Consider the following 16199-nt stretch of genomic DNA (forward strand, 5'->3'; position numbering starts at 1 on the left):
TAGGGAGTTCCAGTGAAGTGAGACTGCAATGGGATGGGCTCGTCTTGCCTAGGGAGTCAGCAGTGAGTGTACTTCGCTTCTGGGTCACTCGTTCAACCTAACCTAGCATAATAATAACTGAAAGCAGTAGAAAGCTGGAAGCTGTTTGGCTTATAGAGCCCAACGTGGTCTCTGTGGTTCTGAGACCAGCACCTGGATGACAGATGTCTCCTCACAAAAGTGCTTGCCTACCTCCCTGTTAATATTCAAAAATCCAGGGAAGCTTGCCTGGAATAGTTTTCCTCCTTTGAAACCCAATATATTTTGTGAAAGGGAGTGGAGAGCTTAGCAGCTACCCAAGTCATCTCTGGTTTAGATGTCACTTACTCCTAGGATATTCTTGTTGCATAAAACTAGTAATTGGCTGGTATAGTTTAATCTTCGGGGCTCGCCTGAACTGTGTCATGTCTGGTATTCTTAGCAAAATTGATTTAACTGAAATTTAGGAGGGCATTAGGTTGGTCTTGCTCTCCTGTATGTGTTTGAGCTCAGCAGCTTTGTCATCCTTATCTGCTGCTCTGCCCTGCCCTTGTCTTCTAGCTGGATCTTTAGGGTCTCTGCTCACTGACAATCTTGCTTTTCATTCTCATTTCCCACAAGAGCAATCTCACTTTCTCGTTTCCAATCAAGAAAGGTCTACAGACCCTAGATGCTCACAAGGGAACAGCCACATATGCATGCTTACACAGACAAGTATGCTCTGTTTCTTTTTGAGTCTTGGATAGCTGTGTTCTGCCTTTTGGAGACCAGTGTGATGGCTCCCCCTCTTGTTATTTTGGTGTATAGTATCTAGCTGGAACAGGATGCTCAAAATGAGGACTCTAAACCAAACTTCCTATGTTAATTTGCTGTCGATTCAGATTTGAAACTAAGCAGGGAGAATGATTTCTGACTTCACTTCTGGATGTGAGTATCAAAATTAAGATCGAGTTTCTTTCTTTAAAAGATGATACCTAGGACTGAAAATGTTGCGTTTGTCTTTTGGATGCCTTGTTCTATTCCTAGCTGGAGATACCTCGTAGGAACTGGTACAGGAAGCTTATAGATCCTGTTACTCTGAAAAATGGGTCCCTTTAAAATTCCAGGTGACCAGTCTGACAGCTTTAGGCTGTGGCTTTTAACAGTCACCAGACAGTAAAGTTGCCATATTACTTAAGAGGCCTTCAGGTAGCCTTACAGTATCCTTTATTGTAGTCAGACTTACTCTTTGCTCTTTTGATGTGTATTTATTATTGCTTAAATAATACTGTACTGGGTACTGTGAGCCCTTTTAAAGTGTAGGACAGTGACAGGATGAAATAAGTCACTTTCTCTAAAGAGATGAGTTTAAGTTGATGTAGTCCCTAATGTGTGCTGAAACAGCTTCTCTATCACATGCCTGGCTTTTCTTGAACACCGATCAGAGGTTTTTAGTGACTTAAAAATAAAATAAATAAAAAAAAGAAACACTGAGATGACAGCAGTGGGCTGTGAGGGCTGCATATGACTGACTGGATGTGGCAAGAGAGCTCATACTGAGCCCTTCTTGCCCAACAATTGTGGTGTAAAACAGAGCAAGCAGTAACCTCCCTGTGAGTCTTTGGGATGGGGCCAGCATGTCCCCTGTGCTGATAGTCCCTGAAAGATGCTGCAGCAAGGTATGGGAGGTCTGTTTGTGAGGGACATAGGGAAACGATGCTCGAAGACCAAGCACTTTCTTACCAGCAGTTTTGGGAGGTGGAGGGAATGGGGCTTGAAGCACACTGCTCTTGGTGCAGTGTCATGCATTGAGGAGCTCTTTGGCTGGCTTTTCAGTGTTGGTAAGTGAGGCTGAGGGAGCTCTGGTCGGGGTGAGGCTTTTTGTGTGGTGGATGGCTGCAGTTCTGTGTGAATGACTGAAGGGTAACAGGAAAACTTGTCTGCTGTGCCCAGCCTGGGTTGGGAGTGCTTCCCAGTGCCTCCCTGGTGGTGTGCAGCCTGCATTGAACAGAGGCTTCACCTGGAGCAGCGAGTGACTTGTTACTGATCCCCTTTTTCAGGAGAAGGAGAAGAAGTACATGCTGCCAGTGGATAACCTGAAACTGCGAGATGTTGAGAAGGGATTCATGTCCAGCAAGCACATCTTTGCTCTATTCAACACTGAACAGAGGTAAGCTCACACCTCAACACCAAACAATTGATACACACATCTTCTTTTGGTGACTGTCCTTTAAAACTAATTGTTGAGGAGATAGGTGACTTTTAAAGAGACGTATAGCTTCATTTCTTCTGGTCTTAGAACTGTTTGCCAATTCATTCACCAGTTTGTGGTCTGCAGTGTGAGCTTCAGCTATTTATTGTGGCTGTGTGGCCATGGTTGCCATATTTATTATCAAACATTACTGTTCTTAGTGAGCAAATAGGGAAATCCATAACAGACAAAGGGAAACAGGTTGATTGAAGTCCAGTAGTGAGCAAAATTGAAAAGGGAGTATCTTTTAGTCCCTGTTGAAACTGGGGCTTTTTAGGGTAAGGCCAGAGGTTTGAGGGAGTAACCGATGTGGGGGCAGCCTTGTTAATGAAAAACTTATTTACTGGTCCCTCTGCAAGGACATCAGAAGGATGTTAGCAAGTAATCTGCCTGAAAATGATGGGAAGATACCCTAGCCATTTGACACTTTGGTCAAATACGGGCAACAGCCTCTTTTGCAGTGGATAAGAGTAAAAAATGTTTGTCTTCCTCTCAGAAATGTTTACAAGGATTACCGGCAGCTGGAGCTGGCCTGTGAGACCCAGGAGGAAGTGGATAGCTGGAAGGCTTCCTTCCTTCGTGCAGGGGTCTACCCAGAACGTGTTGGGGTAAGTTAAAGCAATAATAATGGGATGGGAAGGAACACAGTATGTATCTTAAGGATAGCTGCGTACTCTTATGATAAAAATAAGTCTATGAAGGTTGTGTCTTTTTCCTGAGGTGGGGATATTTTAGAACAAATCTAATTTTTTGATATGTGCTGATGCTTCCTTTAAGGAAGCTTGGGATGTAGTAACTGGCAACCTCAGATGGGAGGCAAAGTAGTCAAAGACTGCCTTGATGAGCCCTCCTAGCTCTCCTGTTCTGCAGGCAGTAAATCCCTAGTACAAGGATGCTTAACTACCTGACTACTAAGTGGTATGTGTCTGCTGAGCAAAGGTACCATTGCTTCTTGGTACCATTTGTTGCATGGCATTGTTAGGAGCTTCACAACTTTTTTTTTTATAGTTTGCCCATTCCTTGCCTTTCCCAATTAGGAAGGGATTTTCTTTTTTCCTTCTCTTCACATAGCCTTGTTCTGCAGCACTTGCAGTCAGCATTCTGCTCTCCTTTAAAAGAGAACTGTGGTACGAGTTCCTGTTTGAAGCTTTCCTGTTTCTCAGTGTGAGAAGCTGCTGCTATAAATACTTTTCCCATTAGAAAAGTGATAATTGCTTATCTGTTTGTATTTGTTGCTTCCAATAGACTTCTTGCATGCATCCTTCCTGTTACACTTCAAGATTATATTTCTGCCTTAATGCATTTCCTGACAAACTGATGTGATATTTTATAAATAAATGAAATTAGGGACTCTGGGCCTTATCAGTGATGTGACTTCAAATCGACTTCGGACAAGACTGGGCCTCTTAAACATACACTCATAAAGGATGTGTGCCACCTATTGGTGAGCAAATGGAGTGGCTCCACATAGGAATACTGATCTCTATTTTGACAGTCTCAAAACATTATGTAAAGAATAAAAAGTAACGATAGTAGGTAAGTATAAATTGCACTGTACTGCTGATAACGCAATTTCCTTTGCAGAGCATTCCATTCTGATTTTCATTTTAACTAAGCAATTCACTTGTTCTCCTTCCAGAGTAACTTAAGTGTTTATACATTTTTAGTGGGATAGGTTTTGTCTGCTCAGTGCTAAATTAAGATTTTCTTTAAGTTCTAAGATCAGCTAAAAATCTTTTTTCATTTTTGTCCTTTTTTATTTTATTTTTTTCATGTGTGCTCAAACTGGCCTGCCAGGACAAGGACAAAGTAAGTGACCCTCTCTGTGTTGTCCCCTGGGGCTCTCACTGGATAGTTCTTTTTTTTTTTTTTTTTCCTTTTGTCACAATTTCCCAAGAGGCATTTTTCTTCTCTTTGTACTTCATGTTGGATCCCGCTGTTTGTTTGTTCTTGGTTTGAGTTTTCCTTTTTTTCTTTTTATTTCTTTTTGTATGATTTCTGAATCTCGGTGAAAATCTTTTTTTTTTTTGACCCTCTTTTTGAGTCATCTTGTTTGACTTCCACTTCCTTTACCTCATGTTTCTTACTAAGGTTTTCCATTTATTCATTATGTAAGATCTTCCTCAGAAAAGCTCAGATGCTCAAAGGAATTTGCCCTTTCTCATATATTTTGTTCCCTGAAGCAGAAGCTGATAAGCAATTTCCTACACTGCTGCAAATCAGTCAGCCTGGAATGGTTTAAGAGATTTTTTTCCTTTTAAAAATCAAGTTTTTAAATAAGCATTGAAAAAGGCAGCAAAGGCTTTCATGGTCTGTTACTTTGAAATTGATCTCAAATGAGTGAGTTCTGGCAATTGCCTACTGTCAAACAGCATGCTCTGGGTTTTACTTTACAGAAATCTAAACAATGAATTTCAGGAAGACAGGGCAAGATTCTTCTGCTTTGTGTGGAAGAAAAGGTGCTCGGAACTGTGATGTAGAATTTGCAGTTAGTGATCTGGAAGGTTTTCTAGGTTATTCCACCTCCTACTTGCAGTCTGAGCAGTTACTTTACCTCTCCAGATAAGTTTCCTCATTGTATAATGAGGGTAAGGATGATGTATGTTGGAGAGCCTGTAAGGCTTAATTTATGGTAAGTGATTCTTAGGTCTGAACTGAATCTGAGCATGGAAAGCTGAGCTCAAATGAAAAACCTTCCATGAAGCTGTAAACACTAAAAGTAAAAATATAGCTTTGAGTATGCACTAGAGTCATAGCCTGTGAACGTTAGCCAGGAGTCCCTGTTGCCTTTTACCTTTGGTGTAGTAACTTTGCACTAAAAGAGCAGCTTTACTGTTAAAATTCCTCAGCTCTGAGCTGGAGAAGTATATACAGGCTGAACTGCGTACTGACAATCACAGCCCAAAATGCAAGTGTAAGTTTTATTGCATGCTCTTCCTTTGTTTCCCTCTGTCCTCACTGAACTGTCATGAAAAAATAATTTTGTATTGCATTTGAAGAACTGCCCTGTTTCTGCCTCTCTCCGCAGGCCAGCGAAGCAGAGGAGAATGGATCAGACAGTTTCATGCACTCCATGGACCCTCAGCTGGAGAGACAAGTGGAAACAATCAGGAATCTCGTGGATTCCTACATGGCAATTGTCAACAAAACCATCAGAGACCTCATGCCGAAGACAATCATGCACCTCATGATAAACAATGTACTTATCCCACTGGTTGATAGAGGTGGAGAGCCATAGGGAAGGGGAAAAGTAGGGAGGGTATGAAAAACTGAAGGCAGCTTGAAAGGAGGTTGAGGTGGGGGGCAGAATGGAGTGGTCTGGGACACAGTGGCAACTGATTCCCTCTGTTCTGTTCCTCTGCAGACCAAGGACTTCATCCACTCAGAGCTGCTGGCGAACCTGTATTCCTGTGGTGACCAGAATACGCTGATGGAGGAATCAGCAGAGCAGGCCCAGCGACGTGATGAAATGCTGCGCATGTACCATGCCCTGAAAGAGGCCCTCAACATCATCGGGGACATCAACACCAGCACTATCAGCACCCCAATGCCCCCACCGGTGGACGACTCTTGGCTGCAGGTGCAGAGCGTACCATCTGGACGCAGGTACCAGAGGCTCAGGGGGAGAGCCCCACAGACCTGCCTGATGCCTCTTTAGTGGCTAGCTGGGGCCTCCTACTGAGACAGGGAGTCCTTCTCTTCTTCTCTTCTCCCTGTGGATGAAGAGTTCTGGGTGTTTGTGTTGGGAAGCTTCTATGCCTTGAAAGCTATGTAGGGCTGCTATATCTTTATGGAAGATGCGGAAGCTGCTAAACCTATAGGTTAGGTGGGGCCTGAAGCAGCTTTGAAGGTAACTGAAACCTGGCACAGCTCTTGAGAGCCAAGGGTAGTGCTTAAAGTGACACAAAACTGAAGAAGGACCACTGAAGGCAGCATATGGGGACCTGGTGGTAAAACAGGAGGAGTTCCAGGCCTGTTGTTGCAGTTGAATTTCTCTGTTTGTCAGGTCTCCTACGTCCAGCCCCACGCCGCAAAGGAGAGCTCCCGCTGTGCCACCAGCCAGACCTGGGTCTCGAGGCCCAGCTCCTGGGCCACCTCCTGCTGGTGGGTCAACACTGGGTGGTGCACCCCCTGTGCCCTCCAGGCCAGGTGCCTCTCCTGATCCCTTTGGACCCCCTCCTCAGGTTCCTTCTCGACCTAATCGTGCTCCTCCTGGTGTTCCCAGGTAAGTCCTGAAACACAGCTTTGAGGCAAGTGGGACGTGCGCAGCATTTGGGTTGCAGTTTTGACAGTACTTTGTCTGCCCAGGCCATAGAAGACAAGTGGAGTTCTTGGTTTGTGTCCAGTCCTCAGCTATTTTAACTTGGTCCATAAGCAGGAGCATCTTTGTCCACTCAGATATTATACAAATGATGCAATGCCATCGTAGCTCTTGGGAATAGAGGGGCAGCCTCTTCTGCACCAACCTCCATGCAGTGGTTGGGGGAAAAGGACCCGGTACCTGAGAGCTTTACTAAAACAAACATACCAATAATTCTGCTTGTAAGTAGGAAGTGGTCACCAGAAAATCATGGGACTAGAATGATAGTGTATGTTTCAAGACAATTCCCCTTTGTGTGGGGTTCCCCAAAGCCTGAAGTTGCCCCTCTTTTCCTGGCACAGAGGCTTTTCAAGGCAACATAGAGGGATCTTCATTTGGGATATTTAGGTGCTTTTTTGCTGTGAGACTATAGTCATATCACTAGAATGGAAGTTAATTTTTTGTAGACACTTTTGTTGCTTCTGCAGACAACTTGAATGTTTTCCAGACTAAAGGGCTCAGAAGACACAGCTTTGCTTTCCCATTAGGAAACTTAATTCCTCTCCTGTTCAGTCACTTCATACACATTTCAACATAAGTGGTTATCCCCCATGCAGCCATGCACATCTTCCCGAAGAGGAGTTAGGAAGCAATCTAGAACCAAGAATGTGTTGGTACTTGGTCTCCCTGTGAGAAAGTGGAGGCAATTGCAGAATATAGAATGAGTATAACCAGAACCCCCACCCAGTGATACATGTCTGTAAGAACATTTCCCTCTTGGAAAGTGCATCCTCTTCAGTGAGTGCTGGTGCTACATGTCTGAAGCTTTGCCATGTTCTTTGAAAACACCCAACCTGTCGATAGGTGGTGATGGTATATACCCTTGTGGTAGCACCCCACAAACTGCCTGTTTGGAGAAGTGTTCTCTGTCAGGTTGTATCCAGCCCAGATGCTGGTGAATCCAAAGAGATGATAAATCAGTTACTGACTCTGGTGTGTGCAAATGGTTTTACTTTCTTGGTGCCTCTGCCCCAGTTCTCCCTACATACCTTGATGCAGCTCCCACAGTAACCTGTCCACACATGCCTCAGTATTGCCATAGGTAGCACCTATGGATGTCAGCATGCTTTTGCTGTGTATTTTTGGCTCTTGCTTCTTGTGACCCTGCTTTTCCATATAGTGTTATTTTGTGGTTTTGTTCTTAGTATACTTCTTGAACTTTGTTCTGTCTCCATCTTCTGTCACGGTTTCATTTCTTCACTCATGAAAAATATTCTATATACCTGATTGTCATGATAGGATCCCCCAAATGACTGAAATTAATTGGCTTTTTTTTTTTTTTTTTTTTTTTTTTTTTTTGAAGAAATGATGTAGCCTACTTTACTGGCTTTTCTGCCATTTGCATGAAATAGAAAGGTGTAAGGAAAGATAGGGAACTGCACTGGAGCAGCAGAAGAAAGTGCTTCATACTTAGCAATCCCTTGCTTTAGAAGGAGAGATAGTAGGTTGAATTGCATGCTACTAACTGCCCTGATCTGGAGTTGAGAAAGTAATTCCTGAAGTTGTGAAGTGAAGAAGTTCTCATGCTCTTTCTCTGATCCCCCTCTCTGATTCTTCCAGTCGTTCATAGACTCCTCCGGATCCTGATACCAGCTTGTCATTTGAGTTCACTGATGAATGGAGAATTTCCAATGACAAGGGACTCTTTCTCTTCTTCTCCTGTATATAGAATAAGAATGTTCCCTGCTAGCACTTGGACTCGGGTCCTTCTGCCATGGGTGAACGAATGCCATCTCCACTTTTGCTTTTTTAATACCCATCTTTTCCCTTGCTAACTGGGCTACACTATTTTGTGTGTGTGAGAGAAACAAAGCCCTTGTAGATGGCATGAGTGGGCTGTGCCCTAGGAGTTGGTGCTATGTAGTGAACTGGAAGTGCATGGTGGTGGCTGGGTGTACTTAGTGTGCATGTGCACATTGATACCTGTGTAGAAGTTCAGCTGTGTGTTTGTGCCTCCAGTTTGTGTGAGCATCTGATTTTATGGATGATGAACTTAACGACAAATGTTGCTCCACTTTTCTCATAAACACAATTGCATAGACATGTGTTCACATACAAACACCACATGGTCCATTTTCTTACATGGGATGATCTTCCTGCATATAATTAAGTACTCTTCAAACTGACTTTGCACCCTGCCTCTATACTTAGCGTTTATTCAATCTACTACAGAAGTCCATATTACCAAATGGAGCTTCTCCATTTAGGAGCTGAAAGCTGCAAATAAGAGAAGGTCCTGTCTGTGTAATGAAGGACTGTATGTATTAAGACTGTATGCTCATTTGGGGTATTTAGAAGGATTTGGTCTGAGAAAAAAACATAAAGGTATCCTACCAGGCACTTAGTCTCAAGTTCAAACTTCTTTGACAAAAACTATAGGTGAAAGTTCAGGCAAGTTCAAAGGAGAAATAAGAAACTTAAATGAGAATGACTTAACCACTGGAAAAATCTGTTGAAGGCAGTAGTGAGTTCTCTGTTCGTTGGTATGTCTGAGGAAAAAAATTCAAGTGATTGGATCACGGTAAACAACTTCACATTTTTATCACTTGAGTTACTCATTAGGTGAAAGGAGCTGATCTTATAATTAGTGACCTTTTAAATGTCTTCCCCTGTCTCCCTCTTCTGGGTAGTACTCAGTGCTCAGTATGGCATGTTACCTCCCTCTTTCCTGAGCTGTCTGTTTTGACTCTAACAATTAATATTGTCAGAAAAATATGAATTCTCAATGAGACAAGTCAACCCACCTGTGCCCAGCTGCCTGGTGCTGAGACCTAGGTATGCTCCAGGCTGAGCAAGTGTGAGTGTATTTGGGGTCTCTGGATGTGTGTGAATAGAGTTGTGTCTCCAGCTGGGTGGGAGAGTGAGCAGCAGCTGGTGGTGTGTGAAGAGAGAAATGGATCTGAGCACGCCCTCGTGCACAGCAGGGTTCTGGATGTGAGTAAAGATGAGGCTGTGAATGTGTGCGAAGTCCTGCATGACTGAGTGCAGCCCTACCCAGCAGTGCACACTCGTGTGGTGTTCTGGGAGGGGGGGCATGTGAATGTGGCTCTGTGCAAGTGCATGTCTATCTCTGTTCCGCCTTCCTGACAGTCTGTGTGGCCTCTGCCTTGAACTGTCTGAACTGCCATGTTGATTTCATGTTGTCTTTCAGAATCACTATCAGTGACCCCTGAGGACTGGCAGCCACGGTACGTTTTGCACTCTCCCTGCGATGCATGAGTCACTGTGTCCCCATCCTCCATCACTTTGCTCTGCAGCTTAGCACTGCTGCCGTGTTCTTGTATTAGTAAGAGTCCCTTGTCCAATGAACCACCTCTGCCAGGATCTCATAAAGGGAGGAGTCTTGAACAGAAAAGCTGGCTGATCAGAGACAGCGCAGCTGCTTGAGCTGCAGGAGCTGGGAAAGCCTCCCTACCTGATGTAGGGTTACTAGAGGACCCGTTCTCTGCTTCCAGGTAGAGGAGCTGGGATGGGGGAATGAGTGCTGGCAATAAGGTCTAAACAGCGTGTTTTTCATTTGGCTTATATCCACATTAAGTGGGAGACTAACAGAATGAATTCTGTTTTGATCTTGTCAGCTGTGTTAAGGGTGAGATAGAGACTTGGGGAGCTGTTAGTTCAGACTCCTCTGCTTATATTCAAACATCTGGCTGGAGAAGTGCTCCCTTCCTCTCTGTGTCCCTAGTGCTCATGGAAGGCAGGAGGAGTTTGGGTCATTAACAGCAGGACTTCCATGCCTGAGTACGGGATGCCTCTGACACTGAATGTTCCCTGTTATCCTTGCATCCCATGATGCCAGTTAGAAGTAAACTCCCTTTGCTCGTTCTCCACTTGACCCTCTACCTTTTTCATTATTCTTCTGCCTCCGTTCAAGCTGCCTTCCCTCCTCTGCCACTGCAAGAGGGAAGGGTTTAGTGATCTGTGTCCTCCCCTAACCTCTGCCCCAGGTTCCTGCCTGCTTCCCTTTCCCATCTCCCTGTGTTTTGCAGCCTTGTACGTGCTCAGTGACATAGCAGGCTACTGGGGCAGGCTCAATGTCTATTATGCTGGCCAGATATTCAAGGACCAGCTCTTCCTTGTGCCCTGAATGATGAGGGTGGGGGTATGAAAAAGGACGTCTTGCAAATTCTCCTCAGTCTTTTTCCTAGGAACCTCTAGCCCTTAGTAACAAAAGGGTAGAGGGGGCAGAACAGGGCAGGTGTGAGTGTTTGGGGTTCCTTCTCCCTTTCTCTATGGACATTGTTCCTCGAAGTGAAATGTCTGAATCTGAGAGGAGCGGAGCAGCAGCTCCTTTAGTTTCCCTTGCTGCTGGTCCTGGGAGGCTGAGCTGGGGGAGTGAGCCCTGAAGTCCTAATAGGAATAGCAGCAGTTCAAGCTCCTGTGTCAGGTTAGGAGAGCTCAGAGCTAGTGGGGAGTCTACAGATTCTCAGCTAGGACCATCCCGCAGCAAATGGAGACTGCTACTGCTGCATGGAGCTGGAGCTGAGAGGTGCCACATCCCATCAAACCGATGCAGGGATTGTTCAGTGATTGACATGCTCTTTGAGGATGTCATCTGTCAGTCCTCACTGATGACATACTGCAGAGGTGTTGGAGCAAATCAGCATTTTCTAATACTCTGCCTACCGCAGACATCCCTAGCAGCTCTAGAAACATGCATCTGGGTAAAATACTGAAGGAAAGAGGCTTGCTGTTGTCTGTACCTCTTTCTGGGACTTGCTGTTATGGGGTATTTTGTTCTTAGTCTGGCATAAAGAGCACCAAGGAAATAAAAATTAAAAAGCACCCCAATTCTCTGATAGCAAGCTTTTGCAGCCCAGGGGAATGTATGTAGTGTTTTACCATCCCTGTTAGGTTCTCATTAGCAGAATTCATAATTACCCTGCTGTTTTCTGGAGATGACTAGCTCAAGGTTCTACTCTGGGTATGGCTTGAAAGACTGACCCCAAGGGAGGGGACAGTGTAGCTGGTCTGCTCGGGCTCCTGCCAGGGTCTGTCTTACCTCATACTGGAGCTTCCCCGAGAGCAGAACTCTTTCTTCTGTCAGGAGAAGAACAGATACTTTTCAGTGGTGTAAGAGGGCTTGGCTAGCAATGTAGCGAGACAAACTGAAGCAGCATTTTGGGGGCAGATGGTGCCTGAGATAACTTTTCCATCTTTTTTTTTTTTTTTTCTGGGAAATAGTTTTCAGCCTTTGTAACCTTACAAGGCAGATCCTCCAAACACCTCAAGAAAATTTCCAGAAAACCTGAGCAGAACTAAAACACATAACTTTAAAAAGCGATGGTCTGACCCCTAAAATGCTATGACTGGTGAGAGGAATGAGTTATTTAGTTATTTGCAAAAAAAAAAAAAAAAAAAAAAAAACAACCTAGTACATCACAAAAAGCAGCATGTCTACCAGAATATTGTTTGTGCTCCTTTGAGCCCTCTTTGTTCTGGTAGGGTCAAGTGGCCTCCCTTGCCAGAATGCTTTATGTAGTCCAATGGCTTCAAGTATCCTTTTTGTCTAAATCCAGAGGCTGTCAGGACAACCTGTCCAAACTCCTGAAATGCAAAAAGCCCTTCAAGTTTCTCAAAAAATGCTTTCTGACACATATAACAGCACACCGGTGTCTCACTAAGGGTTGAGCTGGAGTTTGTAAAGTTTCAATTTCAACAGTCTGTTAGTGTTCCAGTGAGGGAAGGAGCCATTAATGGTTGGTATGGCCACATCTACACCATGAGCACCCTCTAGAGAGAACGTACAAATCCCATATGTCATGAAGGTCCAGGATTGCAGATTCCCTAGCTGTAATTTACTGCAAGTTTTGCTTCTAGCAGATTAGTATTATTTCAGCATCCATCCAAGATAGCTGTAATTTCCAGGCTCACTCAATCCCATCATTTGCTTTACAGGAGAAGTAACTTGAGTGGCATGCTGATGACAGGGTCTTGCACTCCCAATTGACATTTTCAATCAAGGAAATAACGTTTCCAAATGTTTTTACTGTCTGAGCTTTTTAAATGTATCATTACCCAAGGCAAAGGAACAAGTGGCTGTAATTGTTTTGAGATCTGAGGCTTAATCAATATGGAGCAATAAACTCTGCTGAGGCCTAATAAACAGGACTATAGAGTTGCTCTGGTTCATTTGCTGAGATGAGGGAGCTTGCCCCAGTTTATAAGGCGATAGCTCCTCTGGTAGAAGCAATGATTATAGGTTTGCTGTCAGTGCAAAGCAAGGCCTCTCTACCTCAGACTATACTAGTACAAATATCTTCCTCTGCCTCTTTCCCTACCTTCCCCCAAGCTCCCCCTGTACTGGGAGGGCCTTCATTTCCAGCAGTCACTTGATTCTCTGTAATCTAAACTAAAGCTTGTTAGTGTGGAAATGTTCTGGTGTTAATTCAGTGACACCTGATTCTGTTTGATTAATGCAAATGCTTCCTCTTTGTTTGGTCTTTTGGTTTGCTCTTTGCATTTCAGGCAGTTTGGACTGTAAAACTACTGACTTGGTCCTGAACAATTTAATTATCACTATGGTACACAGTCATGATGCTGACACTGCAGGGAGCGTGCTTTAAAGGAAGAATGTAGGATGAACTTACCGACTTCCAGAAAACCCCTTTTTCTTAGTTATTTGTAGGCTTCCTAAAAGCCTGTAGTCTGAGCCTAAAGTGGTCCTTCAAGTAATGAGTTGGGAGTGACAGCAGAGGTGTTGTCTTGTACTTTCTGCTGTTTCCCCCCAGTCCTGTACAAGAAGGAGATCCTAAAACACAAGTGTCTGTCCCCTGCATGGATTGCATTGCTGCCAACATACCTAAAGTACCTGCAAAAGAGCTGAAACAGTAGCGATGCTTGGAGTACCTCTATTAAAGTCAGAAGTTGCATTGGTTGAGCCCAAGAGCTAGAGAACTAAGGCAGCAGGCTTGGCCCTTCTATCGAGGATCAGTGTCGTGTATTAGAGTAGAGAGAGCTGGGCTTCAGGCAGCCTCCAGGGCAGGGGAAGTAGGTGCTCCTCCAAACCAGCCAAGACCCTCTGGCAGCGTGTCTCAGAGGACCTCATCCATGCTGTGTGACTGTCATGTGCTTGATACAGGAGCTCACTGTTGGCCATGCTTCTCAACTCTCATCCCAGAGCCAGGGCGCTCACTGGCAGTAAGTCTGCATTTCCAAATTTCCAGAGGGAAAGCAAAACTGGCTGTCCAGCAGACTGCTTGAATGGTGACCCGTGCTGTGCAGAAAGTCCAGTGTGAGGCCTGATAAAACATGCGAGTCTCCTGTATGGAGTTGCACTCCTGTGCAAGTTTGTGCCTCAGTGGTTTTTTTTGCTGTTGCTGGCTCAGGCGAGGTGGAGAAGCATGCGTGATTGTGACTGCGATTGCTGTGCTAACCACAGTGTGTGTTCTCTTGTTTTTGTTCTCTGCTTTTTCACAGCAGAAGGGGCCCTGCCTCACCTACTCGACCTACCATAATCCGACCGGCTGAACCGTCCCTCTTAGATCTATAACTCGAGGCTGTAGACAGCTGGCGACGAATGCCGTGCTGGCGGCTTCCCCATTCCACCCTCCCTTCCACAGCCACAGTCACTCCTCTCATCCATCCCACATCTGCCTCCCACCGCCCCTTCCTGGTGTGTCGTAAAACACTAGCCTAGTGATTGAGCTCTTCGTCTTCACTCGTGCGTCCTGTATTGCTTTGTGAGCGTAGAGTAGCCTTCATTCAGTGGCACGGATCCCTGAAGTACACAGGCTCCTTGGAGAGATCAGCCGCAGGGACATCCTTAGGTCCAAGCGGTGGCTGTCCGTCCAGTTATTTCATCTGCCTGGTCTAGCCTGGATAAGTGTCCTGCCTGCATCAGTTAGCTGTAGCACCTAGGACTGATCTGTAATTATTCTTTTCTCATAGTTAAGAAGATAAAAGTGTGACTTAGGAGCAAAATGCTGTCAAACGTGACACTGTTAGGAACAGATTACGTGTCCTGTGTATTAGTTTGACTTCTAAGGTGCAAAAATTCATGTTGGGAACAGTGCAATCTACCTTATATCAAAGCGAGGCAGGGAGATGGAGAAGGGGGGAACTCAATGGATCGGCATAGTCCTCTAGAGTGAAGTCTGAGATAGCGCACACACCTCAGCGTGCAGGGAGCACACGGACCTGCTCGTGCTCAGCTCTCCAAAAGGGCTGGGGAAATCCTGCTGGTGAAGCACTGGCTCCTGCCAGCAGCTGTCTTGCATCATCATTTTTGGCTGACTTTCCTGAACCCAGCAGGGAGAGGGGAATAGATACGCTGCTCCCCCCTTGCAAATGGACAACCAAATGTTTTCAGGGAGTTTGCTTTGTAATGTTTTGTTGAAAATATTTCTGCTTTGAATAAGCACATCTCTCAGTGTTTTTGGTACTGTGGTGACTTCTTCCGTAGCCTTTTCTTGCATGTGGATGGTACGTGTTTGGGGAAACTTGTAACTGTTGTTTATCACGACTCATCTTCTTAAGGTTTGGTTTTTACTCTTCATGTTACGTGTATTAAAAATACTACAAAAAAAGACTTCAGAATTAAAAATGTATCAACCCTGTACATCTCGGATGTCATGTCTCTACCAGAAATGAGCCACCCATGTTGCAGACTTCCAACTAGGTCTGATTCAGATTTAAGTTCTCTCTTTCCAGTGTGATTGTTATGAATCTCTGTTGTGGATCCTCTATTGTTCTGATGACAGTTCCTTTCTGTATTTTAACTATTGTTTTACTACCTCTTCCCCTCTTCCTTCCCTTCCCCCTTTTCTTTCTTGTCTTCAAATTCCAGCCGGCCGGGTAAGGCCAGTCCCTCCCGCCCGGAGAGCCCAAAACCACCATTTGACATGTAGGCCTGCTCCCTCTGAGACTCTTTGCCTGCCTCTTAGCTGTTCTGTCCTGGAATGGTCTGACTCAAACCTCACACATGGCTTGTTCTGTTTGTATTTTGTGATACACACATTATCAGATGTGACTGTAGTGAAACTGTTTTTTTTCTCTTCCCAGCTGCTTCAAAGGAGTTAAACAAGTATATTGTAGTAATGAGAAACATATCTTTACTGTTATAAATATCTATAAATATATATATATAAAGATGGAAAATCTATATATGTCCAGGTGTTTAAAGCCATTTGTGCTTCCATGTGGATTTTAGGAAATGCTTAAGTAGGGAAAGAATATCTATATACATATATATATACACCCAAAAAAAAGTTAACCAAATCCTGATGTTGAGTTTTTGAGCTGATTGTTAAATTCTCTGCTGTGTGCAGTTGGGTTAATGTACTACCCCAGACTTGTGGGTGACCTGTCTCAGTGCTGGTAGTAGCTGTGATGCAGTTTGTGATCTACCTGTCACTCTTGTTTATTGGATGAAATAAACTATCATTTCTGTATAATGAAGGACTCCACGACTAGAATAAAACCATCTCTTGCTCTTGTTCTTTCTCTGGGTGAATTTCAAACTGTTTAATTATAACCTGATCTTTTCATCCCGTAGAGTTTAAAAAGCTAGACATGCAAGCAGGTGCTCTCACTAATAGGGATGCTGGAACAGATCTGCATCAACAGTGGTGTCCAGGAGCTGCAGTTGAG

At 44.4% G+C, this 16199-nt stretch overlaps 1 protein-coding gene across 3 annotated transcripts in view; it reads left to right on the plus strand.

Moving 5' to 3' along the window:
- Positions 1 to 15997, plus strand: part of DNM1 (dynamin 1) — a 67327-nt gene extending 51330 nt beyond the window's left edge. The window contains exons 15-22 of one of the 3 annotated variants that reach the window (XM_082775781.1): positions 2058 to 2167; positions 2745 to 2856; positions 4046 to 4057; positions 5277 to 5447; positions 5613 to 5854; positions 6255 to 6473; positions 9760 to 9796; positions 14031 to 15997. In XM_082775781.1, coding sequence (XP_082631907.1) covers positions 2058 to 2167; positions 2745 to 2856; positions 4046 to 4057; positions 5277 to 5447; positions 5613 to 5854; positions 6255 to 6473; positions 9760 to 9781 — 888 coding nt within the window. In that variant the 3' untranslated portion in view covers positions 9782 to 9796; positions 14031 to 15997. Of the gene's footprint in view, positions 1 to 2057; positions 2168 to 2744; positions 2857 to 4045; positions 4058 to 5276; positions 5448 to 5612; positions 5855 to 6254; positions 6474 to 9759; positions 9797 to 14027 lie in introns of all 3 variants that reach the window. The other 2 variants (XM_082775780.1, XM_082775779.1) reach the window with 2 other exon arrangements.
- The last annotated feature ends 202 nt before the right edge of the window (positions 15998 to 16199 follow it).

This window comes from Aythya marila (assembly GCF_965140915.1).
Source record: "Aythya marila genome assembly, chromosome: 19".
Lineage (NCBI taxonomy): Eukaryota > Metazoa > Chordata > Aves > Anseriformes > Anatidae > Aythya > Aythya marila.